General features: G+C 46.2%; 1 protein-coding gene across 2 annotated transcripts in view; it reads right to left on the reverse strand.

Moving 5' to 3' along the window:
* The window catches only part of EFNB2 (ephrin B2), a 44869-nt gene that overhangs the window by 5429 nt on the left and 11776 nt on the right, over positions 1-27664 (reverse strand). The window contains exons 2-3 of one of the 2 annotated variants that reach the window (XM_084760429.1): positions 16818-17101; positions 313-405 (exon numbers count right to left, since the gene is read on the reverse strand). In XM_084760429.1, coding sequence (XP_084616555.1) covers positions 313-405; positions 16818-17101 — 377 coding nt within the window. The remainder of the gene's footprint in view (positions 1-312; positions 406-16817; positions 17102-27664) is intronic. The other variant, XM_084760430.1, reaches the window with a different exon arrangement.

The following is a 27664-nucleotide window of genomic DNA, read 5'->3' on the forward strand; positions in this document are numbered from 1 at the left end:
TTTTTCCTCAATCAAAGAGGTGCTCTGCACTGTAAAGAGGAACTGTACCTATATGTGGCAACACATAGACACTCTCTCTGTCTTGCTGACCTGAACTTTTTTTTTTTTCAGAGCGATATCTCCAATAAGAAAAGCTGACTGAATATATCATCTTGGGGGAAAACTGTGCCAGTGGTTCAAAGTGCAGAGAAGGGACAAGGGTGTGCCTTCGAAACTAAAAAGAGGAGTGACGGTGAGCATCACCTGGCGCCACGCTAGCTGGGGGCGACACCAGGTCACAGTGGCTTCGCAAAGCAGCAGGATGGTCTTTACCTTGTCCAACCTTCATGAGGATCTTCATGGCTCTTGTCTGGCACACCCCTCCCTCCTGGTTATCCAGGCCCTCCAAAGACCCATTTGATGTAGCTGATTAAAAATAAAATGGACAAAAAACAAAAAAAAGAAAAAAAAAAGAAAAAATCAGGAAATCAATAGGCCAAGATTACATGAACATGAAATGTCTGAAAACAATTTGAAAAATAAGAATTCACTCTCTGTCACAGGTTCTCTGAATGTATGGGATGCTGAAAGCCGAAAAGAAATAGAAAAATAAACAAAGGGAAATGGATCCTGGAAACACTGCTGCATGTAGGCTACCTGCCTCTGGATGAGCTCAAACACCCCCTCCCTACACACCCAACTTAGTGTTACTCTACAGGTGAAAGGAGCTGCGTGCTCCAAATGCCCACAGACTCATAAGGGGGCCAAGCCAGAAAGTGCAAAAGAGCGAACACGGTAATTTCGCAACTCGGCAACCGTCTCCCAACACCTGCTTCCTCCAGACTTCCTGCTTCTAGAACAATTAACTCGATGCTCTGCTTGTCAGGCATCCAAGTTCTGCTGACCCCAGCGGGGGCCTTCTCACACCCCCAGCTCCGTTCCCCAGCCGGAAATGTGCTGAAGAGGCAATACTAGAACTCAGGTCTCAGAGTCCGCCTCCCCATCGCTGTGTAAACGCTGGCAAACACGTGTTACTTTGCAACCCTCGTGAGGCCCTTCAGCCAAGCTTTCTGCTGGGGAACACTGCAGCTGGACAGAGGGTGGGCACACTCCCTTCCCTGTCTGGGCCCTTGGTCAACTTGGATACTGCCTGATTGGTGTGTGTGTGTGTGTGTGTGTGTGTGTGTGTGTGTGTGTGTGTGTGCAACCACCTTGTCCCCACACTCGCCAACTGGGTTCCCTTTCCACCTTAACAAGGAGAGACCACAGGAAAGATACGACGTTTCTCTGTCCTTTACAGCAGCCATGTTCTATCTACACACACTGCTGCTTGTCCTTAGGCCAGTGAAGTCTCTAAATGGCTTTGTAACTAAAGCTGCAAAGAGATGAGCTGTCAGGCCGTGTAACGAGGAGCAGGCTTTCAATTACAGCTCAAGCCTGAGTGGGAGGAGAGGATGGAATGTGCCGGACACTGCTTCACCGTTAAGTTCAGGGGGCAACGAACAGAAGTGTTTCATATACATGTCTGTAACTTCAATCGCCTTCCACTTCGACCATCAAAGTCCTGTCTACTAATACTATGCTGGCAAGAGGATGAAAAGGGGACAGGTGTTCTGGCAACTTCCTTCAGCCTGGTTGGTCTGTTTTCCAACCACTTCTAAATGCCTCCCTAGTAAAAGTCTATACTCTTTGGGTAGCTGAAACACTATGCAGTTTACTTCCATAAACTATCACCCTTTCCTCTCTCTCTTACCCTAAGAACAAAGGATGCTCCTTCTGCATATAAATATCTCCCTGCTTATCTGAGAGCTTGCTGACGTCAGCTCTCATTATCATATCTCATTCTTCTGCTGTTGCTGACACTGACGTTTTTCCTGGGAAAATAGGCAATAGTTGCCATGTAAACTTTGTTGGGGAGTTGCAGTAAGCCAGGCAGTACCCACTTATAGACTGTGGAGAAAATGTTTGCCAGATAAGTCAAAGTAGCCATCTAGAGAGATTCTGAGGATTTGTTGTTACCCTGTCTTCCTCCCCTGACATGGCTCAGCCCAGAGCCTCTCTCCTACAGCCCTCACAGTGTGGGCCTCTGCGCACTGCAGTCTAGAGCAGTGCTGAACCCTCAGTGGTTTCTTAAGAGTTCTCTCACTTCACTCCTCAGGAAGCAAGATGTGTCTCCATATAGAAAAAAGTGGAGAAGTGATCTGTTTCATGAAATCACCCGTCCAATGTCTAGTTTGCTTAATCCAAGGAGCGCACCAAGTTTCAGAGCCACAAACACAGAAGGCACTTGCTAAAGTATGTCCTATTGAAAGTTAAATAAGCAACTTTTTTCTTTTCTTGCTAAAAGTTACAACAATCAACTGACAAAGGCCAGTAATAAATGAAAGCTGAGCAGAGGCTGGGGACGACTACACGGAGTGGGGAGGACTACTACAGGGAATGGGGAGGAGTACTACAGGGAGTGGGAAGGAGTACAGGGAGGGGGAGGAGTACAGGGAGTGGGGAGGAGTACAGGGAGGGGGAGGAGTACAGGGAGGGGGAGGAGTACAGGGAGTGTGGAGGAGTACAGGGAGGGGGAGGAGTACAGGGAGTGTGGAGGAGTACAGGGAGGGGGAGGAGTACAGGGAGGGGGAGGAGTACAGGGAGGGGGAGGAGTACAGGGAGTGGGGAGGAGTACAGGGAGGGGGAGGAGTACAGGGAGGGGGAGGAGTACAGGGAGTGTGGAGGAGTACAGGGAGTGGGGAGGAGTACAGGGAGGGGGAGGAGTACAGGGAGGGGGAGGAGTACAGGGAGTGGGGAGGAGCACAGGGAGTGGGGAGGAGTACAGGGAGGGGGAGGAGTACAGGGAGGGGGAGGAGTACAGGGAGTGTGGAGGAGTACAGGGAGGGGGAGGAGTACAGGGAGTGTGGAGGAGTACAGGGAGGGGGAGGAGTACAGGGAGGGGGAGGAGTACAGGGAGGGGGAGGAGTACAGGGAGGGGGAGGAGTACAGGGAGTGGGGAGGAGTACAGGGAGGGGGAGGAGTACAGGGAGGGGGAGGAGTACAGGGAGTGTGGAGGAGTACAGGGAGGGGGAGGAGTACAGGGAGGGGGAGGAGTACAGGGAGGGGGAGGAGTACAGGGAGGGGGAGGAGTACAGGGAGGGGGAGGAGTACAGGGAGGGGGAGGAGTACAGGGAGGAGGAGGAGTACAGGGAGTGTGGAGGAGCACAGGGAGTGGGGAGGAGTACAGGGAGTGGGGAGTACAGGGAGTGAGATCTGTTTGGTTTAATCCTGAAGGGAAAAGTCAGATTCAGACTTTTTCAGATTCAGAAAAAGAAGAACTGAATACCAACAAGAAGATAGGCAGGGTTAGATAGGCTGAATTCCATCCAGCAGGGCTGCAAGCACAGGACGGAAGTGTAAATATAATTTTTAATTTGTAGGTCAGTGCCTCTTCTAAGTCAGACCTGTGCTGAGTTGCCCAGGTTTACCCCAAAGGATGTTCAAACTACCCCTCATATGTAAAGATCTCTAAAGAATTCAACCTAAACTCCAATCTCTGTTTTAGCATCCAGACAGAACTGTAGTGGGGAAACAGGGCTGGGGGAAAATGGAAACCACTTCACGGCCAGGTGTGGTGGCCCAAGCCTTTAATCCCAGTACTTGGGAGGCAGAGGCAGGTGGATTGCTGTTCAAGGCCAGCCTGGACTATAAAGCAAGTCCAGGGCAGCCAAGGCTTCACAGAGAAACCCTGTCTCGAGAAGAAAAAACAACAACAACAACAACAACAACAACAAAAACCCTGAAACTTCTCCCCTCTTGATTAACCAAAAAGAAAGAAAAGAGTGGAGGTGTGGGAGGTAGACTGAGTCAGTCTGGTGAGGAGGGCGCAAAAGACTGCGGCAAACACGCATTCTGATCACGAACAGTTTTGCTTCTCCCAATACAAACTCATTTTGACTGTCAACTTTACCGGATCAAGAACTCTGTAGGGTACTTGTAACTCTTGTGTCTTTGAATGTGTCAGATTCCCTTCCCAGACAGAGAACCACTAAGATATGACATGTGGATTTACCACCCAGTGCCTGGGGTGGGGGTCCATGACAGAAGGACAGGAGGGGATGAGAAGGCCAGCTGCAGCTGGCCTCTTTGCCACTTCCTAGTGCTCTAGACTTAAGCCAGTAGTTTCACACTCCAAGTGGGCATGGGACTGCCTGCTGCCCCGACAGCCTGTACCCCACAAACTGCAAGCCAAATGGAACCTTCCGCCCTTAAGCTGCCTTTGCCATGCAACAGGAGAAGTAACTGGGATGGCCAGCAGCGACGAGTGATAACTTGTTAGGGAACAATCCATTTTTAGATGTCCATACAACAGAAATCATCAGGAGTTTAACACAGCAGATAAAGGCTTTATATGCCACATAAGCCTTAGGTCTGATATAAATGTGGTTTTCTACATGCCCTCAACAGCTAGAATGATTCTAAGTCTAGAGGACCTATTACTGCTGAACTAACGGCTCTCCATGTTTTACCTTGATTGCACCTCCTTCCTGGCCACAAACTACCCGAGCACATCACATGATTTGTATTCTGGTGCTCCGCCCCCTCCCCTCACCCACATCAACCTAGACCACAGAAGCTTCAAAAGGCTCAGCACTGATTTTTGAAACATAACAAGAAAATTGTTAATACTTGGAAGTAAAAATCTATTTCCATTCCATTAGATAGATTTGCAACTATTTATATCGTGCACTTGAATGTCCCGGGGGAATTTTTAACTTAAAGAGTAAAAATAAACGTCACCTCATTGTATGCTTGCTTCTCCTTTGTATCACTCCACCAGCGTTATCTAACGTGGCCTCAATCACTGAATTACCAAACGGATGAAACTGCACTTAATCACCGAGAAAGACAGGAAAAATAACATTGTTATACCTAAACTTTTATTTAGTGCCCAGATATTTTTCTCTCGTGGCCTAGTTGGGAGGAAAATGGACTCTATAACATTAAAAAGTACTTGAAGTTTCTTCGTCCATTTGGGAGGTAGGCTTAATAAAGACACAGGGGCATTTTACTACCAGCTTTGAAATGCTTTTGCTTCTTGGGCCTAACTCAGAGGGCGTATACACTAATCACTACACTGCTCCTGTCCCATCTAGAGGGAGCAAAGATCACTGTTCAACAGACAAGCACCCTGACCCGGTGTGGGATCCATGTCTGCAGTCCTAGCCATCAGAAGACCACGGCATGAGGATTGAGGGTTTGAAGCCACTACAAGAAACACAGGAAGACTTGGTCTCAGAAAGAAAACAGCAAAGCAAAAACACGGGGGTTTGAGACGCCTGAGCTTGCGGTGACCTGCAGCTCTTACTGGGTGGTGACCCTGGGTCTATGAGCACAGCGAGAGCTAGAGAGGTGAGAGGAGACCACACAGACAGAAGATTCCTGACTCTTGAGCCGTCTCCATAGGGACGAACACTGATTGTCATCATGTCTTTGTGTGCATGTATCTGTTCTGCTCCAGTGTCAGGCCACAGCTGCTGGCTATATGGACTGCAGGGAAGAGTGGGATCCTAAGATGAAGGGTGAGACAGCCCACATGGGGGCCTTGTTCCCGAAAGACTGGGGAAGAGAGGAGCCAAATGGTTCAGTACCATCCAGACCAAGGACACGTCTTTGGGTCCTGTGGAAATAAGAGTGTAAGACTGCCTAGTCCCACCATGGAGGACTGGACAAAGTGTTTCAGGTGGCCATGAGGGACTTGTAGATTGGCCGACATCTAAAAGTAAACATATCAATTAATCAAAGCAAGGTCACCAAAGAGACAAGTGATAAGCCTACAGGGTCAGGAAACCCGCAGCAGCTCTGTCCTTACACGGGGCTAAGCTGGATGGAATGTCTTTGATTAGCTAACAGCCAGCATTTTATGAGAATCTCTGCCAACACCAAATTCTGTCTGTACTGTTCTTGCCCGCTATGTAATGCACACCGGCCGTGCTAACTCTGCTTTCTTGGGTGAGACTTCCTACACACCCCACTCCCCAAGCTCAGCACAGACTTCTGAAGAACTAGCAGGGGCACTCCTGACTAACTGGAAAAGCGTCCTCCAGAAACACATATGAGTTTTAAAGTCACCCTAGCACACAAAACAAGACTGTTGGGTCCTCCCACCAGAGCTACATCTCTGAGTGTCAACAAACAAAACAAAGAAAAAAATATATATATATACACATACATACATACATACACACATACATACATACACACACAAATATGCTGGTGAAGATGCAGTTACTTAATGTCAGCATACAAGCTGGGGAACTAAGATCTTTCTATTTAGTCTGGTATCAGTTTAAATTCCAAAACTACAATACAGATTCAGAGTACATACCACAGAGACAGGATTCAATCTCTAGAGCCCAAGTTAATGTGTTTTCATGCCTCGGTTAGCAAGGTCATTCTCAAAGATAACTGACACAGAAGGAGAAAAGTCCTAAACACAGAAATAATAATGTCCAGGAAAAGCAAAAAATCAACGCCTGTTTTTAAAAGGGACAATGAGAAGATGTCTGAAGCAAACACCAGTTCAAAGCACTGGGAAGAACAGGGAAAATTCCTTTTTTTTTTTTTTTTTTTACTATGTCTTCCACTGTGGCTTCTGGAGAAAGAGTGGGACATATCTCCTTGATTTCCAAGGAGCTCACAGGAAACTGATTAAGCGGCAAGAGAAAGTTCAGCCTTCCTGGTCTCAGAGCAACTTGTCCCATAATACCAAGCTTGCCTTGTCCTTGCGCAAAAGCACCACAGTACAACCCCTCAAACTGTCATCTCACACAGAAACAAAAACACAAAGCAAAGCATTTTCAAAGAGAAACATTGATTCAACAAAGCATGAAACAAATACACAGCAAGAAAACAACCCAGTATGGCTCCTTGCTGGGCTGCCACTCACATTTGATCAGCTGGTAGGTAGGGGATTGTCCGTACTTATACACCATAAACCAGCTGGGATGAAGTGACACGAATGCTTCTCATCCAAGGAAACAGGGGCACAAGGCACAGGAAGAATCGCTCCCATTATAACCCTGTCACCACTACTGCATTTCAAAATCTCCCAGCAGCCAACCATACACAGAGTCACTGCTCAAGCAGATTCCTCACAGTACAACCAACTGCACTAGGCAGAATGACTTGGAAAAAGTCAATCTAGGAAAAATTAAAAACTCACAACTTAGACATCCCATCTTCTGTTCCAGTCTTACAGCATGACGGAAGCCATGGGCTGAGTACAAATAGGTAGGCTTTTCTGTGTGCATTTTTGAGGGGTGTCTTAATTGTACTTTCTCTGAGCTCAAACATTCTATATCAACTGGATAGTTCATTGATAGCTCAGAAACAGAAGTCTTTAAAAATGTAGCCACTCAGACATGCCTTCTAGCAAACTGTCTTTCTATGGATGTACACTGGGAAGACTTTAATGGCATCAGTTACTTGGCCACTTTTGGGACACTAAATATAGCCATGTGTGCAACAGTCAGCATGGTAAACAAGGCTTGGACCCCCAAGGGACTATGATGCCATGGCTGAAACCATTGTACGCTATACAAAGATTAAGGATGTGACCATCCTGGATGACCCTAAGAATCAGTTACCTCTTCAATAAATAGTCCTCAAAACTGAATGGCTCACAAAAGAACAAAGCAAGAGTGCATGGCACACACACACATTTGTGGAGAGACAGAGGGGGGAGGGCGGAGATACAGACAGAGAAAGACAAACAGACAGAGAGAGAGACAGAGTGCATGTGTGTGTGTGTGTGTGTGTGTGTGTGTGTGTGTGTGTGAGTATACATTCTGTGTGCATGCGTGCACAGTACACATGAAGAATAACAGGCTGTAGGCCGGGTATGGTGGCACATGCCTTTAATCTCAGCGCACAGGAGACAGAAAAAGTTAGACTTCTGTGAGTTAGCGGTTGGCCTGGTTTGTACAGCGACTTTCAGGCTAGTTTGGGCTACAAGTTGAGAAAGAAGCCTGCCTGCTCTGCTCAGTACCACAACTTTTCAGATTGTGGGACATTTGCAGAGTTGTTAGCACCACAAGTTCCAGGCTTTGGACTCTACATTTCAGATCTGGGCTGTTCAGCCAGTAACCTCAGTGCAGGCCCCTGACACTGTCGCAGAGAAGGTGGAAGCTGCCAGACATAAACTACCTTTGACCCTGTTTTAATTCGAGATGCTTTAAGCATAGGGAATCAGTTATAAAGCTGTATATTTTTTCTTCAAAATATTGCTTCTACCAATTCAGTCTCTTGATTTTTTTTTAAATGAATTCTGTTGAGGAAAATTGTTGCTTTCCAGTTAAGATTTTATTGCTAACTCTGTGGTGACTTATGCAGGTAGAATCTCTCATTAGGTAAACTAATATAATAATATTTTTAACGTAACTTCATTTACGTTAGGCACTTTTCTTACTCATACTCCTAGGGCATTTTTGTTATTGCTGAGGTTCAGTCATTAAAGTAAGGATAGTATAATAGTCAACCGTAAAGTAACAATTACCTCGACACAGGAGTCACCACTGACACGAGCTAAAACTAATAAGAAAACGATGTTTTAAAAATAGGGAGCCAGATGACCATTTCAATGGCAAGGACTAAAGTCACATTTTTTTTAAAAGAATGATATAATAGTTCTAAAGATAAAACATAATTCTCCATTGTTTATTAACGTAAAACCCCAAATTTCTAAAATGCAAACTTCCTGTTCAAGGCAGTGATAGCATCTCATGAAAATACCCCGGAGTCATGAGCCACAGGCAGTCGAGTGGATTATTTATAGCACATAACCCATTCTCTGCTCTCTGGTTTTTAAACAGTCTTAATCTTTAGTGTATCTTTGTGGTAATACAGGCATACCTAGCTAGGAAAGAGTTGGAGTAAAAACCTCATGGACAGTGGGGATAGGAAGGACACCCCACAATCCTCTCGCTCACCCAACTGCCACTAATTGCAGGCAGTGATATTAATGACCCAGTAATTACAGAAAGAACAGCAGTGAAGTGGAAAACATCCATTCGAGTAGAGTGCATGGCTGAGTGTGGTGGCTGAACTGATGTCTGCTGATAGCTTACGACAGAATACTTCAGGAGAGGCAGCAGCAGTTTGCATGGTTATGACACTGCTTGCTTTGGCCACTGAGTGACCAGCAGCAACCCGATAAAGCACCCCTGTTAAAATCGGCCCTACGTGTGACCCAGGCCCCATGCAGGACATGAGTTTTCTACTCAAAGAATCAAGGGCAATTTCTTACATGTTGATTTTAATTAAAGAACCACTCCATCCCACAGTGTACTAGTACGAACAACAAAACTGAGTTGCTTCACTAATGCAAAGTGACTTTCAAAGCAGAGCTGTCATTCAGCAACACATAGCCTGGTTCCTCCGTAATGAGATCAGCTATGCTCTTGCCCAAGGTGGGGCTGATCTGTCAGTCCATGCTGCTATCTACCCACCCATCCATACAAACACCCACCTGCCTTCTCACCCACCCACACATCTGCAGTACAGGCTCTTAGCTAAGGAAGCTTAACATCTTCTAATGTCTGTTTCTATACTGGACTAACTTTATCTTAATTGCGTTATTATTTATCGATTTTCTACTGATGGACTCAAAGTACTTGCTAATGTCATAAAACCAATCTAGTATAACCTTATTGAAAGAAACAGACTTTAGAACTATTCGTAAGTCTAAAAGGAAAAAAAGAAAAGAAAACTTGTAGTAGGAACTAGGGCCTTTCTCCTGGCATTCTACCCTGTAGGTACTGCTCTGTTACCCAGCTAGTTTTCAACTCCCATTTGCTTTGACGGCTGAGAGACCAGCAGCAACGCTGATAAAGCACCCCTGTTTAAAGTACCCTGGTCTTCTGGGAAGCTGGGATTAAGCACATGCTGAGGCACCCAGATTCCCTACGCCCTGTAGGATTTTCTTGGTTCAGCTCCTGGAATGTATGACTGAGACATGCTATATCACGTCAGATAGGGCATCACTACCGTGTGTGATAGAAACAGAGTTGGTTGTTTATATTACAGGGGCTTAACACGGTTCCACGTGCAGTGTGTATGCGCTGTGCCTGCCTCCTGTCTTTACCCTCCCCGTGTATGTATAAGCACACATGCAGGCTCCAATGTGTCTGACCCTCTACACTATCATCCGTGTGCTTTGCACATCTGTGCACTATCATCACTACTAGCTTCTAAGCATGCTCTCTTCTTTGCTACCCCCGCACATACACCACGCGTGTCTGCACGTTCTCTTTGAAGTGCACGCATGGCCCAGGAACCACAGTAGCACACTTACAATGCTCGCCTAAGGGCTGAAGGCCCAGCACTGGGTTTTGTCCATGACATTCATGGCATGTAAAGTGTTCTAAGCCACTAACACTGGCTGGGTTTTCCTCACAGCAGTAAAATGTTTCTATCTCCTGTGCTGCTAGACTTGAAAGTGAGATGGGCGTGAAGGCCGCAGCACTTCCCCGAGGATCAAACACAACTAGGCTCAGAGTTAGAGCTTTAGGAATAAATTCTTGCCTCTGAAGAGCTATATAAATCAGTTTTCCTCAAAGCAAATTTTCTTTCCTCCCCTCCAAAATGTCTGTCTATGCCTCTTGGCTATTTTTTTTAAGTGTTTTATTTTGCTTTAAAATTTTATCTTCATGATGAATATTTAGAGGCTGTTAGGAAAGAAACGTGTCTTCTTTTATGCACTAGGTCTCTAGCATTGTTCAATTATTTATAAATCTATGTGAACCGTTAACAAGCTATAAATACAAAGGTAGAGATATAAAGATGAGTTTTATGAAATAACAAAGACAGCTTTATTCTGAATAATTCCTGAATAACTTCTTAGCTTTGTTGAGTCCTTTATTTCTCATGTTACTTATTTTGCATTCATGGTGTTTATTCTTCCTCAATCTTTGCTTCTCAGCCTGGGAATCAGTCCTCTCTTCTTATCGTTGGTTACTTTCAGAGCAGGAGGGTGGGGGGCAGGGTGGGGGTGGTAATGGCAGGCCTATACTTGTCTGGTTTACATGAGATATGCTGTGTCTATTTCCCAGGAGATGCCAATCGCTGTGGACAGGGTCCCATCAGGGCAGCCTTGACCTCTGGATGCCAGACTAGCATCCAGGTGGCCATGACTCTGCTAGGCTCGGGAGCCCCCGAGTGTCTCAGAGTATTATCAAGACAGGCAGAAGCGGGCTGAACTTTCTTTATATTAAGTTCAACATGGATCCTCCTGATCCCTGGGAGAGGCTTCCTTCCAGATGCAGGCCATGACAACCCTGGCATGGTGACTGGAAAAGAATGCTCTGTGTCCGAGGGCACCAGAGCATGTGAGAGGCTGGTGAACTGTGAGGTAAGAGCCACCACTGTGTAAATGTGTCAAGACTCCTCCCTGTCTGAGTTGTCAGGGTCTCTCAAAGAACCTGCTAGTAAGCTGAGACAATTCCAGAACAAGCCACACATAAACATGTGCTTTTTGGTCAAGGGAAGCAAAAGGACTTTAGCGAAAGTCAAAGAAGACACCGTGGGAAGATCTAACGAGTAAAGCTGCCCTGAGTGACTGAGGCTGGGCAACCTGTGGTTTCGTTTATGTCCAGACTACAAACCAAGAACACTTTGTGTTCCCATCCTTCCCAGGCGCTCCCTCTTGCAATGAAGCCCAGCTTCTCCTTCAATCTCCAGCTTCTCCTTCGACCTCCAGCTTCTCCCCTGACCTCCAGCTTCTCACTTTCCCCCTGCTCCAGTGTTAATTTGTGCTTGGTAGGTAGGCACACGCAGACACCAGCAACCTGACATATTTCTCCTCACAGGAGAGCAAATGCTTTGAAGGGAGAGAAGACGTAGGCAGAGGAGCAGCTTGAGGTTCTTGGCTACTGGCACATAAAGCCCAGGGTGGTCAGACTCAAATTCCTGTGCCAACCTGTGTTTCTAAGTGTGGTGTGTTCTACTTTATGGCCTCTGGCAAAATTCCATCACAAATAGAACAGTTATAGAGAATATGTGCTTAAGTGTTGGAATTCAGCAGCAACTGGGTGCAAGGAAGAAGGAATCAAACACAAATCTTTGCTCCTACGCGGGGGAAAGGAAGCCAGGATGCAGTTTCTCCATCACTAAAGCTATCTAGTATCTAATGAAGGGACTGTGTGGCCTCTGCTATATCGATCAATCATTGATACCCTGCTGAAGAAGCTCCATAATCACTCTGTGGCCGCCATGCATTCTTTCATGCCTAAAAGCTACTGTCATGTCAAGGGGCATGGACAGCTGCTGTGGGATTTAGTGCTGTAGAGACGTGACAGGACACCCAGCACATGCTTAGTGTGACTTGTCACACTCATCCTTCAAAATGAGCCAGCCAAAGGCAGAAGAATAAGGAGCTATTGTTCTGGCTCTTTAACATTGTTACCTTGTTTCATTTGTGCAAATATTTCTCTCTATTTTGTGATTTTTTTAAATTTTTTTGCTCTAAAGTAGAATGCACGCTTAAAATAATTTCAGCAGTGTGTGTGAAGCCTTCCAGCTTTGCATACTCTCATGAAAAGGAGGCTCCTCTAGACATGATGGCTCAGCAAGGAAGGCTGGGCACGGAGAGCTGACTGGGGTAGGGCACTCAGTAAATTCAGTAACGATCCGATGGTCTTTAGCAATGGTGACTTCTAGATAACGCTAGAAGACTGTGACCTGGCCATGGGTATACAATAAAAAAACATAGAAGCCACATAAAACCCAAGGCAAGGAGCAGCATGGAGTCCGTCAATAGGAGCCAGTGGTGGCCCCTGAAGTGTAAGAACTCGGGTCACTTTGTGTAGTCTTTGCAAGGTCGGGTACCAGCCCGCAGCGCCTGCCCCAGGACAGAATTTCAGGCCAACACAAGGAGCTTGCTGCCTTAGTTAGCTCTAGAGACGGTGGACAGCTTCTCTAAAAAACCCTCAGAGAATGGACGCCTTCCCAGTACAGACTGGACGGCTGGTTTATAGCAATTTATCCAACAGTGAACTTCTATTGCAAATGGATAAAATCAGAAGATGCAGTTATTTCGTAAACAACTAAGTGAAAGACACAGTAACAGTAACTACAGGTTTTCTAAGGCCCAGCCCCGTTTCTAAGGCGGTTAGGGTCTGGATGTAATGAAGAACAAGGGGGGATTTTCAGACTGCTCAGTCATAGCATCCCCATCTTTGGATCACCTATGATTAGAAGACCTCATTATGCAAATTGAGCCCAAGGCTAATTACTGAAATAGGTCACTTGAAAAGTCAATTCTAAACATGCAGAAACCCATATGTGTCATTTTGCCGCATGTCAAAGCAAACAACCTTTGTGGAGGAGGATAACAGAGGAATCCTGTTGTTCCCCATGTCACTCCTTAAGGGACGGAAGTGGAGACATGGTGGGTATAAAATACATCCCAACTACACACTGATGTCTACTAGAAAACCCAAAGATGCAGTGAATTTAAGTTGGGTAACGTTACAAGTCAAATGAAAAATAACCCTTGTTTAAAAAAATTGGGACCAAATCCCAATTTGGCTCTTATGGGGGTGGGGGGGTGGGGTGGAGGGGGGTGGGGGGGGTAGGGGATGGGGGGGATGCTGGTGACCCAGCAGAATGCCTGTAGTTCCGACCATCACGGCTTGGACAACAGTGATAAAAGCTGTTCTAGAGAAGGAAATGAAAGTGGCTTCCTCATTAAGCTCAGGCAACAGATATGATATGAGGAGTCTGGGGAGACAGCCTGACACCAGTAGAGCCATGCGTGGGTCCCCACCCCAGCATGCCCAGCACCCCTCCAAACTACAGCTGCTCCTTTCCCCTCAGGGTGGAAGCCAACACAGGATTCTCCTGACACTGCCTAGGGTGAAAGTGCAGACCAGCCAGATGGTAAGACTTGGAGTCAGCAACTCAAATACTGTCATAATGTGCTATCTCAAAGTGAATCAGTCCTTTGTAGTAGTAGTAGTGTGTGTGTGTGTGTGTGTGTGTGTGTGTGTGTGTGTGTGTGTGTGCGTGCGCGCGCTGTTTAATACTTGTGAATCTGAGCATTTCCTGGCCTGACCCTCTTTAGGAATATACTGGTATAAAGATTATTACCTGCACATCCTTTCCTTCTGAAAAAAGAAGAATGTGACTCTGTGTGTGTGTGTGTGTGTGTGTGTGTGTGTGTGTGTGTGTGCGTGCGCGCGCTGTTTAATACTTGTGAATCTGAGCATTTCCTGGCCTGGCCCTCTTTAGGAATATACTGGTATAAAGATTATTACCTGCACATCCTTTCCTTCTGAAAAAAGAAGAATGTGACTCTGTGTGTGTGTGTGTGTGTGTGTGTGTGTGTGTGTGTGTGTCTGTGTCTGTGTATCCTGCACACATCTGATAGGAACTTGGTGACTTTTTCAAGTCCCTTGGCTGTTTTGGTGCTATTCTAAAACGTGACCTTATCATTTCCCCCCTTCTGGTGGGAACTTATAAAGCAACAGACGCTGCTGCTCTGGGGTGAGGAAGAAACCAGCTTCTGCGTGTTGCTAAGTATGTGAATGCTCTCTTCTGCCTGTGACGCAGGGGAAGCCTTTCAACTTTGCTACAAGTAGCACTGGGCTTCCTGGACAAGTCCTGAGCCACTCACAGGCCTGGGAACATCTTATTAGAAGAAGCGTTCCCACAGTTCCTCGTTGCTTGCATTGGCTGCTAGTTACTGAATGCGCAGAGGAACTCTGTGTGCGGAGTGGGCTGGTTTTCGGGTTGACACCACCTTCCTTCAGCCTCCTGAATTAAAGCCTGTCACGGCAAATCCTAACCCCGAGGACAGTTCTGAGGGCCCGAGGAGTGAGAAGCACAGTAAATTCCTGTTGGTGTGGTCTAGTGAGTTCTCCGAAAACAAAAACAAGCAAGCAAAACTGATAGGTGCCATTTCATTATTGGGTGAATTGCTACTTTAACTACAGATTAAATTGTGTGTGCAAGTCCAAACCAACCCTCCCACGTGCTGACAAGAGCAGTTATGACAGGCTTACTACAATGCACCAAGGGATGGTCGTAAGCCAATCATTTAGCTGCATTTTGTGTATATTATTTGAAATGAAAGGTTAAACCTTTAATGTTTTTACCAAGCTCTCACTTGCTCTAGGTAGGAAGCTGGGATTTTTTAACGCCATCTTTCTGAAGTCTAAGCTTATGATCAATGAGGAAGCTATGCAGGCCTGTGCGTATCCCCCTCCCGAACACACACCCAATGTGGGAGCCCTCAGTTTCCTTTAGAGGTATTTAGATTCAAGGTTGGGCATTTCCCATCCTTGGGAACAGCTGGTCTCTTTGGGCCTTTCTGTTTCACCTGGAGCAGTAGCCTTCTGAAGGGGACAGTTTCATCTCCTCAAAAGTCACGGCATCCATTAAAAGTCTTTACTCATATCTGTGTGTGTTTCCAAAAGCGTAGCCTCCATTTATTTTTACCTTGTAGCTACTTTATATCTTCAAAGATGGTCCTATTATTTTACCACTCTATCTGCCTTGCTTCATCTTAGAATGCTTTTCATTTTATGGTAATTATTTCAATAAATACCTAACTTAGCACTTTTTACTTTTTTTTTTATCTCTTAGAAATTTATTCTCTATGTATCATGTTAGCTTCAAAAATCTGTCCTGAGTCTCTGTGGCATCTGAAGCAACAGGCAAGATAAATATCGCCCATGACCACCTTTGCTTTAATTACTAGTGTAAAAATATACACACCAAGGAACACTAGCTGAAGATACTATGAACTGCTGCTTCTGCAATGTGCAGAGCAGGGGGTATCTGGGGAAAGCCAGAGGCCAACGGCACCATGAGAGGCTGAATCCCAGGGAAGGAGTAAAGGAAGATGTAATAGATGCAGCTCAGTGGTCCAGGACTCGCCTACAGGCATCAGGGCCGTTCACCCTAAACACTGTAATTTAAAACAACAAAAACAACAGCAACAACAAAAAAGCCCACAAAGACTATTCCTTGGAACCAGACAAATTAACCAGAACCCCATTGTTTGAATCACGTGAGCAGCTTTCTCCATGTACCAGATTTTACTGTACCCAAGACCTGTCCTGGCTGCTTGGTACACACAGTAGGGCACGTGCCACCGTGGGCTTAGCTCGCACTTCAGACATACCCTAACTGATACCTATCCTCTACTCCTGAAATAATGACACATTATTACGACTGATACGGGGTGTTGATTCAGACAGCACACCTGCGCCTCACTCTTTTTAATCAGGACTCAGCATGACCACCTGTCCTAGCGCTCACCCGCCCTGGCGCTCACCAGCCCATTAACCCACATGCTCCTAAGCTCTGAGCTCCACCTGCCTCGACTGATGCTGCCTTGGTGAACTGTGCCACTGTTGCTCTTTGCTCTATTGAGTCCTGGCTCTGGAACACAGATCTTGGAACAGAACGCACACGAAATGAACGAGTGGATGGATGGACAGATGGATGGATGGAGAGAAAAAGCATTACACAGATTTACCTATCAAAACCTCACCAAAGGCCCTTAGAGATGGGTTTCTGTTAGTGGCCGTGCTGATTCCCTTCATGGATTTACTTATTTCAACACTGTTAAGACTCCCGACAGGTTCACCTCTGCTGAGTATTTACGCTTAATTAATACTGTTACTACAGGCTCCCAAGTTTCACTTATTATTATTATTACTTTTTTTTTAATGTACAAAGCTTCTCAACAAATTATCATGATAGTTTAAAGAAAACAGAAATCAATACAAACCTAGTTAGCTTATCTTAGTTCCAACAAAGCAGAGAGAGAGAGCAAGAACTGTACTTACATATGATGTAGTAATCTTTGTTCTTCTGAAACTCCAGACCCCAGAGGTTAGGGCTGAACTCTTGAAACTTGATGGTGAATTTCACATCTTGGTCTGGTCTGGCACAGTTGAGCAGAGGGGTATTTTCCTTCTTAATAGTGCATCTGTCTGCTTGGTCTTTATCAACCATATAAACTTTATAATATTCATATTGGCCAACAGTTTTAGAGTCCACTTTGGGGCAAATAATATCCAATTTGTCTCCTATCTGTGGGTATAGTACCAGGCCTTGTCCAGGTAGAAATCTAAAAAGCATAAAAGAAAAGCCACTGAGTTGACAAAAGTGAGCATCCTTAAAGACAGTCATCAAAGAGCCAGGTGTTACCAATCACCCCCAACCAGCACATCTCAGCGTGGTGCTCTGATTCACTAATGGTGTCTTCCAGGGACACATGCTTTTAAGAATTAACCCAAAATAAAAGAAAAGGATGAACTCTACTTCCTTTGAGCCATCAGGCCTGCTGACACTTGGTTGTCACCCCCGCCCTTGTAATAGTCCAATACTCTTTTGTGCAACTTTACAACAGATCTTCCCGGTGGTGAGTCAGACCTTCCCACCTGTTTGTTATTTTTTAACCATTGGCATCACGGTTTATTGGGCATGCCAGAGCGATCCCATCAATTCCAGGACCAGTGCATGCACAGAGCCTTTGTTGTCCTGGTAGTTTCCATGCGCTGTTGATGTTAATTAACAGACAAGTTTCATCAAGAATGTTTCAAATTACTTATCATAATTAGTCAGTCATTGATCAAACAATGGGTTTTTTATTACACAGAACAAAAGAAATGTCTTACAAACCCATAAAAGATAACCAGAAATAATTAGTGTTGTATTGATTCAGCTGTGAGATGAAGAGGCCCCTCCTTGTGAGGACAACAAGGACCCTCCATGCTCTACAAATCTTCCTTTTTCTCCTCCCTTGAGATGTATTTGCTCCAATTAATTTTCGAAGCAAATCTTTAGAACTAATACTACTGATACAAAATCCCTTGGATGCTCCCAGCTGAAAGCTCTCCTCCTTTCCTTTCTTGCTGGCCATGTTGCTGAAAGATCTTCCCTAATGGGGAGTTTCTCTGAGACATTGAAACAAGAGCTTCCTAATGAACATCCTTCTGCAAGTGCTCACACTAACAACACACTCAGAGAGAGCCGCCAAGCCTGCAGGCTCATTAAAATATTAAAGCTCCAGAACAAAGCATTGCCTCCCACTCCTCCCAGCCTGAGCCCTGGCATTATTTAGCCAGAGAGGCCCACCAGCCATGAGGACCCTTGGGGCCAGCATGTCTCAACAGATGAGGAAAGGATGATGGGGCTCCCAAAGTTCAAATCCACACCAACAAAGGTGATTTATGTAACAAGCTGCCAGTTCTCAGCTAGTGTATGATGTGGTTACAAAGTAGCAGTAGCACAACTTACATTATAGTCTCACATTCAAAACTGATACTTTTTTTTTAAATTTTGTACATGTACACAATGTATCTTGGTCTTACCCGTGCTCTACTCCATCCCTCTACCTCCCATTGTACTCCTCTCCCCCCAACATATGTTCCTTTTCCCTCCCAGTTTAGAGTTTTTGTTTCTTCATTTTTGTTTTCGTTTTTCAAGACAGTTTCCCTGTACAGTCTTAGCTGTCCTGGAACTCAGTCTGTAGACCAGACTGGCCTTGAACTCAAAGATTCACCCACCTTTGCCTCCCAACTACTGGAGATGTGTATCACCATGCTTGGATTCACTGAAACTTTCTAAAAGTGTTGGAGCAAGTGAGTGAGATTAGGTGCCAGTGTGTTCACACGCACATATGCATGCACATGAGGTTGCTTGTTACTTCCTTGGGTGGTACTGTACAACCTTAAAGAGAGGGTGGTCCAATGACACTGTTTTTTATTGATGTTTGTTTAATTAAATTAGTTCCTTTGTCAAGAACATATAGTATCTACTATTCACTGACTTACAAAGGGAACAGGCGAAATGACTCAGTGGATCAGGTACTTGCATCAAAGCCTGGTGACCTAAATTCAATCCCGGGGACCTACACAACAGGAGGAGAAAGCCAACCCCACACTGACTTGTGGAGTGCACGGCCATGCGCACTAGCCCTCCCCTGGATATACAAATAAATATTTTTGGAAGTGATGGACAGGACCCGTTTATAATGAAATCTTTCTGTGAAACAGAACCCAAAATGATTTTACAAAATTGTGACTAACAAAACATCCATGTGTATGGCGCCTAAGAATTCCCTAGAACTTTTGACAAACCAAGATGACCACTGAGGGCCTCTCTGGCGGTTTTCACCACTCTCAGAAGAGTTTGTAAAAATACAAGCCTGGTGACCAAGGGGCTTCCCCAGGGAACCTCCGCAACCCGTGCCCTCCAGGCAGCTCTTCTCGCTGCATAAAACTCAACTGGTTCCAGGAAGCATGAAGGTCACCCACTCCTCCCTCTCCCTAAAGTGACCAGAAGTGTCCCCATGGCTTTAGCAGGACAAGATGGAGGCAGTGGGTGCTGTGCTAACTTCAGGAGCATTAAATCGCTCACCTTCCTGATTCTCCTCCTCTCACATCTGCTCTTCAGCCTTTAAAGGAAATGACCCTTACAGCTCACAGGAACCCACAGGCGAGCATAAGGGCTAATTCCTACCAGGTTTCCTGTCCTGCTTCAGGGTTTCCTGCTCCTGAACGGCACCTGTTGGAGTTGATGTAGCTGGGACAGTGGGTCACCATGTAAGTGCTAGCTCGCTAGGCTTGGGACACGTCTCCGTCCTTCAGGCCAATCCCCTCACCGTCTTAGCGCGAGGGGTGGCAGCTCCCAGGCCTCCAGAATCCGGGGTCCTTCCACCCATTCAGTTCTTCATGGGTAGTACAGCACGGCCGCCTGACCAGTGTATCAGTTCTTCATGGGTAGTACAACACGGCCGCCTGACCAGTGTATCAGTTCTTCATGGGTAGTACAGCACGGCCGCCTGACCAGTGTATCAGTTCTTCATGGGTAGTACAACACGGCCGCCTGACCAGTGTATCAGTTCTTCATGGGTAGTACAACACGGCCACCTGACCAGTGTATCAGTTCTTCATGGGTAGTACAACATGGCCACCTGACCAGTGAATCAGTTGTTCATGGGTAGTACAGCACGGCCGCCTGACCAGTGTATCAGTTCTTCATGGGTAGTACAGCACGGCCACCTGACCAGTGCATCAGTTCATGAGTAGTACAGCACGGCCGCCTGACCAGTGTATCAGTTCTTCATGGGTAGTACAGCACGGCCACCTGACCAGTGTATCAGTTCTTCATGGGTAGTACAGCACGGCCACCTGACCAGTGTATCAGTTCTTCATGGGTAGTACAACACGGCCGCCTGACCAGTGTATCAGTTCTTCATGGGTAGTACAACATGGCCACCTGACCAGTGTATCAGTTCTTCATGGGTAGTACAGCACGGCCGCCTGACCAGTGTATCAGTTCTTCATGGGTAGTACAGCACGGCCACCTGACCAGTGTATCAGTTCTTCATGGGTAGTACAGCACGGCCACCTGACCAGTGTATCAGTTCTTCATGGGTAGTACAACACGGCCACCTGACCAGTGCATCAGTTCTTCATGGGTAGTACAACATGGCCACCTGACCAGTGTATCAGTTCTTCATGGGTAGTACAGCACGGCCGCCTGACCAGTGTATCAGTTCTTCATGGGTAGTACAACACGGCCGCCTGACCAGTGTATCAGTTCTTCATGGGTAGTACAACACGGCCACCTGACCAGTGCATCAGTTCTTCATGGGTAGTACAGCACGGCCGCCTGACCAATGTATCAGTTCTTCATGGGTAGTACAACACGGCCACCTGACCAGTGTATCAGTTCTTCATGGGTAGTACAACATGGCCACCTGACCAGTGTATCTGTGCACGTCTTCCACAGCATAGCATCCCCTAGGTCTGGAGTCTGCTTCATTAAGTCCTATCTTCATCCAAACTTCTCCCAAGGTCTCTTTGAGAACGGCCCTTTCTGTCTCACTGTTTAGCCAAGGTGGCTGGCTCCCTCTACTCAGGTAAGTCACATCCCAGCAGTCACTTCAATCACTGGGTCCCAGTCTCCAAACTGGTGCTGGTGATCCGAGGTGAGGGAGCACACAGCACACCAGCCAGTGTGGCTTCAAGAATTGCTGTGGCTTTGACAATATTTTCAGCAGGAACAAATCACATAAATAATTTAATGAGCTTTTGATTGATCTTGCAATCAGCCTGGATGTTTAGTTTTAATTCCGTGTTCATGATGTCACAGAGCATCAAGGGTAACCTGTGAATGCACAGCTGGAGGGGTGGGACCTGAGGTTCTTACTTCACGACTATGATGTGGTTCAGGCCAAACCTACTGTTGCTAAAGCTTCAAGGAAGAGCAATACAGTATAACATTGAAACAGAATTTGATTCTTTGCCTCTGAAAAGTTGCTGTTCCAAGTATTCACTCCACTGACTGTCCTTGGGCATTTGGGATAGCCTTGGTTTTTGGGGGGCTCAACAGCTTTCGACACCCTACACACACACACACACACGCGCACACGCACACACACACACACACACACACACACACACACACACACACACCTTGCCTAAAGCACAAGGCAGCTACCATTTGCATCCAGGGCTGCAAATCACAGCACCATGACCAGTCTGAAGCAGATCTGAGCCTTGCTCCTTGAGCCTCTTACCCTAGCGTCTAGGCCACAGTGCACACCTCGTAGAAGAGGTACAGCCTTTCCCGAAACAGTGATCAAACACAACAGGAAAAAGCCCCTTCCCTGGCCTTCTCAGTTCCCTTCGCACCACATTAGTGTCTAAACATGGTTTTATGAAAGACATGTTTGTATAAATGAAGCTTATAGATACGTTATGAAGTTACGGGGAGCGTACAGAAAGTCAACATGCATGCAGCCTTGCAAAAACTCCACGGAGAGCTATGGCAATCTAGCGGCCTGCCCTGCCCTGCCCTGCCCTGCACACAATGGGTGGGCCTCGCAGGGCCTTCTGAGGTGACCACCTGGCATCCATCCCCTGCCCTTGGAGGCCAAGGACCAAGAGGTGAAAAAGAACTGGGCCAGCAACTAGAATGTGTGTTTCAGATGTAAAGCTACGGATGAACTCCTGCCAGTTCAGGCAGATAGTGTCTGTCTGACCCAAGGCCATAAAGCCTGGGATAAACAAGTCAGTAAACGGAGCTCTACCTTTGAAGCTATGGGTTTGGTTTCCTTGATATTTCTTGAGAGGGGCCAGTACATCAGAGCTCATATAGACCTCATGCACATCTGTACATACAATACCTGGCAACACTCAATACTAAAGGATGGACAAGAGGATGGCCACAAGAAAATGTTTTAAAAGTGACAACAATCACTAGCGGACATCAAATTACTAGTGACAACCCACAGTAGTCGGTGCATTCTGACTCGTTGTGCTACACTCAGGTACAGATCATCCTGTAAGCAAAGCCAGTCGCCACCACCCACGCCACTTGTATAGAGGGTTACATGTTCAAGGACAGGGGTGGGCACTCAAGGATGTGGACAATGTTTCTGGCCTTGCTAGGAGAACAAAGGCGGGCTTTCTCCTCTCTGTGTTAGCCACTGAGCATCAGCAGCCTGTTGTCAGCCTGCGAGGAGCACACAGTACCCCAGGGCAGCCTCACAACTCCCGCCCCCCCCCCAACCTGGGGGATCACAGGGAGCACTGAGTAGAAACAGGCCACTCCTCTGATTTTCCCCACTGAATCGTTTCCAAACAGACAATAGATTCCATGACTTTGACTTTGGCTGCCTGATGTACAATGATTTGATGCCAGAATCTATTTTTACCTGTAGGTTGCCTATTGATTTAACTCAAGTCTGAAAAAAGTCTTTTGCCAAACTAGACTCTAACAAAGTGTTCTGCACAGGGTACTTTGAGTAACTCTAATGATCTACATTAGACATTAATATTTAGTAATCTAAATTAGATCTCTAATAATTTAAATTAGACATCTCAACTTCATACTTCTCGTTGTAAAAACCTCTATTAATATCACACGGCTTAATATTCTTTAATGCTTGTAGAGGAGGGAGCCCAAGTCTGCATGTGAACCCAGGCTGGCTTTAGATGTTCGTATAATGCGTGGAAAACAGTCAGCAATGGGGCTGAAAGGCTGCAAAATGTGGCTCCTGAGGACACAACAGATCATGTCACCAGAAGCCTGGGATCAAATGGAGGCATCTGTTGCCAGATTTGCCTATTATCCGTGCCATGGGAGGCGAGATACTCCTAAAGTGTCTCTTTCTCTCTGTCTCTCTGTCTCTCCCTGTGTCTCTCTTGCTCTGTCTGTCTGTCTGTCTGTCTGTCTGTCTGTCTGTCTGTCTCTCTCTGTGTGTGTCTCTATCTGTCTCCGTCTGTCTGCCTCTGTCTCTCTCTCTCTGTTTCTCTCTCTCTGTCCCTCTCTCTCTCTCCCTCCCTCTCTCTCTCTCTCTCTCTCTCTCTCTCTCTCTCTCTCTCTCTCTTCTCTCTCTCTCTCTCCCCATGGAAATCCCAATTTCCTCTGATCCTTTTTAGTGCCCACATCATGGAGCTCATTGCAGACACCTCATGACTTCTTATGTTTCCTCACATTGGCAACACACAAAGGCTGATTTAGAAATTACAGCACAGCTACTTGATGCTGATGTGCCTGTGGCTGCACAGGTGAAGGCGACAATACAGGGGGATGACCCATTAAGCCAGGTGGGCCCTGCAGACTGGACAGTGCATCTCAGAAATGCCAAGCAACAGCTCCTGATGACAAAATGTCAGTGGTTACCTAACACGGCTCACATAGAAAAAAGAAATTGATTTAACTGTTTCCTATTTCTGCACCATTAGGTCAGGTACAAGCATCTGTGAAGCCTGGCCCCAGAGTTCACAGAACAGATGCTGCAGCTAAGCCACAGCCACAGCTACAGAAGCTGTAAGTTTTTCCTACGTGCAGAACGTTGCAAAGTCAAATTCATAAGGAAGTACAGTACCTCCTACTGAAAACTCTAGCCTTCCTTTCATTTGAAATGACATATGTATAATCACAGACTTTGTGACATCATTTTGGTCAATCATGGACTGCGTATGTGGAGAAGTTCATGCCCACAACCATCTTAGTCTGAGCCCCAAGCCATTCCTGTAGTCATCAGATCCACTTAAGGACACATTCCCTGACGATGCCCCACTATTCGGCAGGCCAGGACTGTGAATAAGCACTCCACAGATGCCTTACTCCAGCTGAAAACCAACACATCTGTAAACTATGTGGTTTGCACTGGCCTGACCACAGAGACCAACACGCACAGATGACTGTGTCACCGACAGTGACCTGTAACCATTTGGGGGCTATGGCGATTTTTACGTTTCTGTGGGCTTCTCCTCAGTAAACAATGATTCTGTGAGCAGACTGGACACTACTCTTTAATGCCCAACTTCAAAAATTAAACTTGCTGGGCCTAGAGGTGCGGGTCTGTGATCCCAGCTGCTCAGGGGGGCTATGGCAAGATGATCCTGGTCCTGAGGCCTGCCTACACTACAGCATGAGTTCAAGGCCAGCCTGGGCAACTCAGTGAGACCACATCTCAAAATACAAAGCAGAGAAAGAGCTGAGAAGATAGCTTCATGTCAGAGTAACTGCCTGTCGTGTACGTGGTTAGGTTTAGCATCTAGAAGCCCACAGTTCAAATAACAAAAAGTAAATAAAAACCAGAAGCCAGGGGTGGTGGGCGGCGGTGGTAGCTGGCAGTGTTGTTGTAGTTGGTGGTGGTGGTGGCGCACGCCTTTAATCCCAGCACTGGTGAGGCAGAGGCAGGCTGATCTCTGTGAGTTCAAGGACAGCCTGGTCTACAAATTGAGTCCAGGACAGCCAGAGCTGTTACACAGAGAAACTCTGTCTCGAAAAACAAACAAATGTACAAAGAAAAACTTAAAAACCCTGAGCATTCATGAACTAGCTTTCTTTGCTTTCATTTTGAACACATTTTAAACGTTTAAGGCTTAACTTTGGATGCAATGCCTTAGAAAGCATAGGATGACACTGTGGCCTACGTACTAGACAGCCCCCTAGTCCACAAATATAGAACAGATATTCATCCAAACAAATGAGAAATGAAAAATAAATATAATTAGATTTCATCACTGAGCAAATCAGGAAGTGGGCTGACACTTTCAAGGAACCAGCTTTACAAACTGGGTCATCCTAGAAGGAAGAAAACCCTAAATCACATTAACACACGAGATTTTTCCTAATCCCACATTATATATCAAGGATACTTGGAATTTGTCACATTCTGGGAAGCATACTTTTCTCCATGAAATGCTCGCATTGTTATTCTGACTGGGAGGTAAGGGTTCCAGGAAGAAGGGGAAGAGCAGCGTGTAAGCCTGTTCGCCCTCCACCAACTGTGGGCACAAGAACCCTGAGGACCATGCCAGCCCCGCCTCACCTGCAATGCCTGTGATGTCCAGACCATGCCAGCCCTGCCTCACCTGCAATGCCAGTGATGTCCAGACCATGCCAGCCCCTGCCTCACCTGCAATGCCTGTGATGTCCAGACCATGCTAGCCCCTGCCTCACCTGCAATGCCTGTGAGGTCCACATGCAGCTAAGCTACAGCATCACACAGCAGACAGCTGGAAATATAAATACTCCCCAAGAATGGCCTCACATCTCAAGTGTGTGAACTTGACATAAACAGAATATCAAAACTGGTGTTGCTTCCATTCGCTGTGGTAGCTCAACCGGCTGCTCTAGAAATGCCCCCCAAACAGAAGGGCTTGATATAAGATGAATAAGTAAAAAAGTAACACCCAAGAAAGACAATGTAATAGCTTCCAAGAGAAATTCTCAGCGAACATTGTCCCCCTTTTTAGCGAACAGCACTTTACTGCCCCCTTTGGCACTTTAACATCAGAACAAGTTTCTACACAGACTTATCCTGAAACCAGAGAAATAGTGGGGTGTAGCTAGCTATAAGGTGTCAGGTTCACACAGAACTTGGTTACCAGATACCGTGCTTACAGTAACAAGTAATTACTCTGAAACTTCCAGCAAGCACACCCCTATCTTCTTAGTGGCTTCAACCCTCCAAGGAGGAGGTAGTAATTGGAAGCTTTAACTGGCATTTTCTGCTTTAATTCGTGTGTGTGTGTGTGTGTGTGTGTGTGTGTGTGTGTGTGTCTTGGAACAGTGGTCTGCTTTCACAGGTGCCCCTTTCTTTCATTTTTCTAAAACAAATACTCCGTGCAACCTGAACCCGATTTATTCAAGGATAAGAAAAGGGGCCTAGAAGCAGGCTGTACAATTGGGGACCATTAAAGCGTTCTAAATGCAAGCCGGTGAGGGGAGGGGGTGTGCATTTCAAACTTCGCACCAACCACAAGCCAAACCTTTTCAAGAGCCGAAAGATGAGAAGAGCAGAAATCCAAGCGCCTGGAGAGCCCAGGGCCCCAAGAACCAGTTCAACAACTGCACCAGGTGAGGGACTGGCTGACCTGAGCACAGGAGCAGGGGTGGGGGGGTCAGGGGGGGTACAGGAGGGCTGATGTAGTTATCAAGCACCACTGAAGTGGTAGAGAGCTTTCCTTCTCCAGGCCTGAAGACCTCAATGTGCATTCCACACAGTCATACCTTGGGGTGGTGGGGTTACTTCGCTTCAAACTTATTATTTCCCTCTGTCCTACAATTATCAAATAAGTCAAAAATGAGATTAAATTTCACAGCCTGCGTTGCTGCTGTACAACTGCATGAAAACTGATGCCTTTTGATGTTAATCTTGTTTTTTTTTTAATTTGTGATATGATGCTAAAAACAAAACAACACTGGTAACTAAAGTAGATTTCGTTTTGAAATCTTATTCATTTCAATTCTGTCTGTGAAGTGGGGTTTTTTTTTTCTACTGTCTAACCACCTCCACTCCACAAAAGAGCACACCTGCAACAGGCTGAGGTGGAAAATGCATTTTCTATTAATCATCTCCAAGTCAGACCTCAGCTGTGTGATGCAGATACCAGGTTGGTTTTTTTGTTTTTCTTTCACAAGTTAATAGACACTACTTAAATCTGCTATGGAGTTAAGAACAAAACTAGACCTTCACTTATATAATCGACCAAAGGACATTTTCTGCCTATTCCACACAACTCTCCTTCGATTGGGGGGGGGGCCCGCGGGCAGAGAGGGGAGAGAAGAGTCACACAATTCTGTGGCCAGCCAAGGCTAAAGCACGAAGCTGAGTGCTGAGAGTAAGAGAAGTGATGGTGCACGCCAGACTGCCCTGCTGGCAAGCCAACTGGGCCAGCTCCACCATTGAAACTGGGATTTCCTAACCCCAGTGACAAGAGGCATTGCAGCCCTCTTTCCCAACTGCAATTTGTTAGCACCTGTACGGTCATGTTCCCAGCTGAGCTTTTAGCAAGAGCCTATAAAGGAAGGTGGAACCAGTGTTATTTATAGGCCAGGCCCTAGAGAGAAAGATGGCTCTCATGGAGAAGAGGTCCAAAGGGCACCTCCAGGTGGGTCTCTGTTGTTTCAAAGCCATTTGCTCATTTACCTGAGTGGCAACTTCACAGGGATGAAAGCCACGTGTAAATTTAACAAGGAATGGATGGTTTGCCTCCTCAACACTCCAAGACAAGGCATCCTGGAGTAGGCCTGGCTGTGCACACTGTCCCCTCCGCCTGCTTCATCCCCACAGTCAGGCATTTCTGGCTTCATCTCAAAGTGTGCTGCCTGTGCGGGAAAGCCATTCACTCCTCTCTAAGGTGAAGCATCCCTTTGG

The sequence above is a fragment of the Acomys minous genome, assembly GCF_964271855.1.
Source record: "Acomys minous genome assembly, chromosome: 15".
In the NCBI taxonomy this organism is placed as follows: Eukaryota; Metazoa; Chordata; class Mammalia; order Rodentia; family Muridae; genus Acomys; species Acomys minous.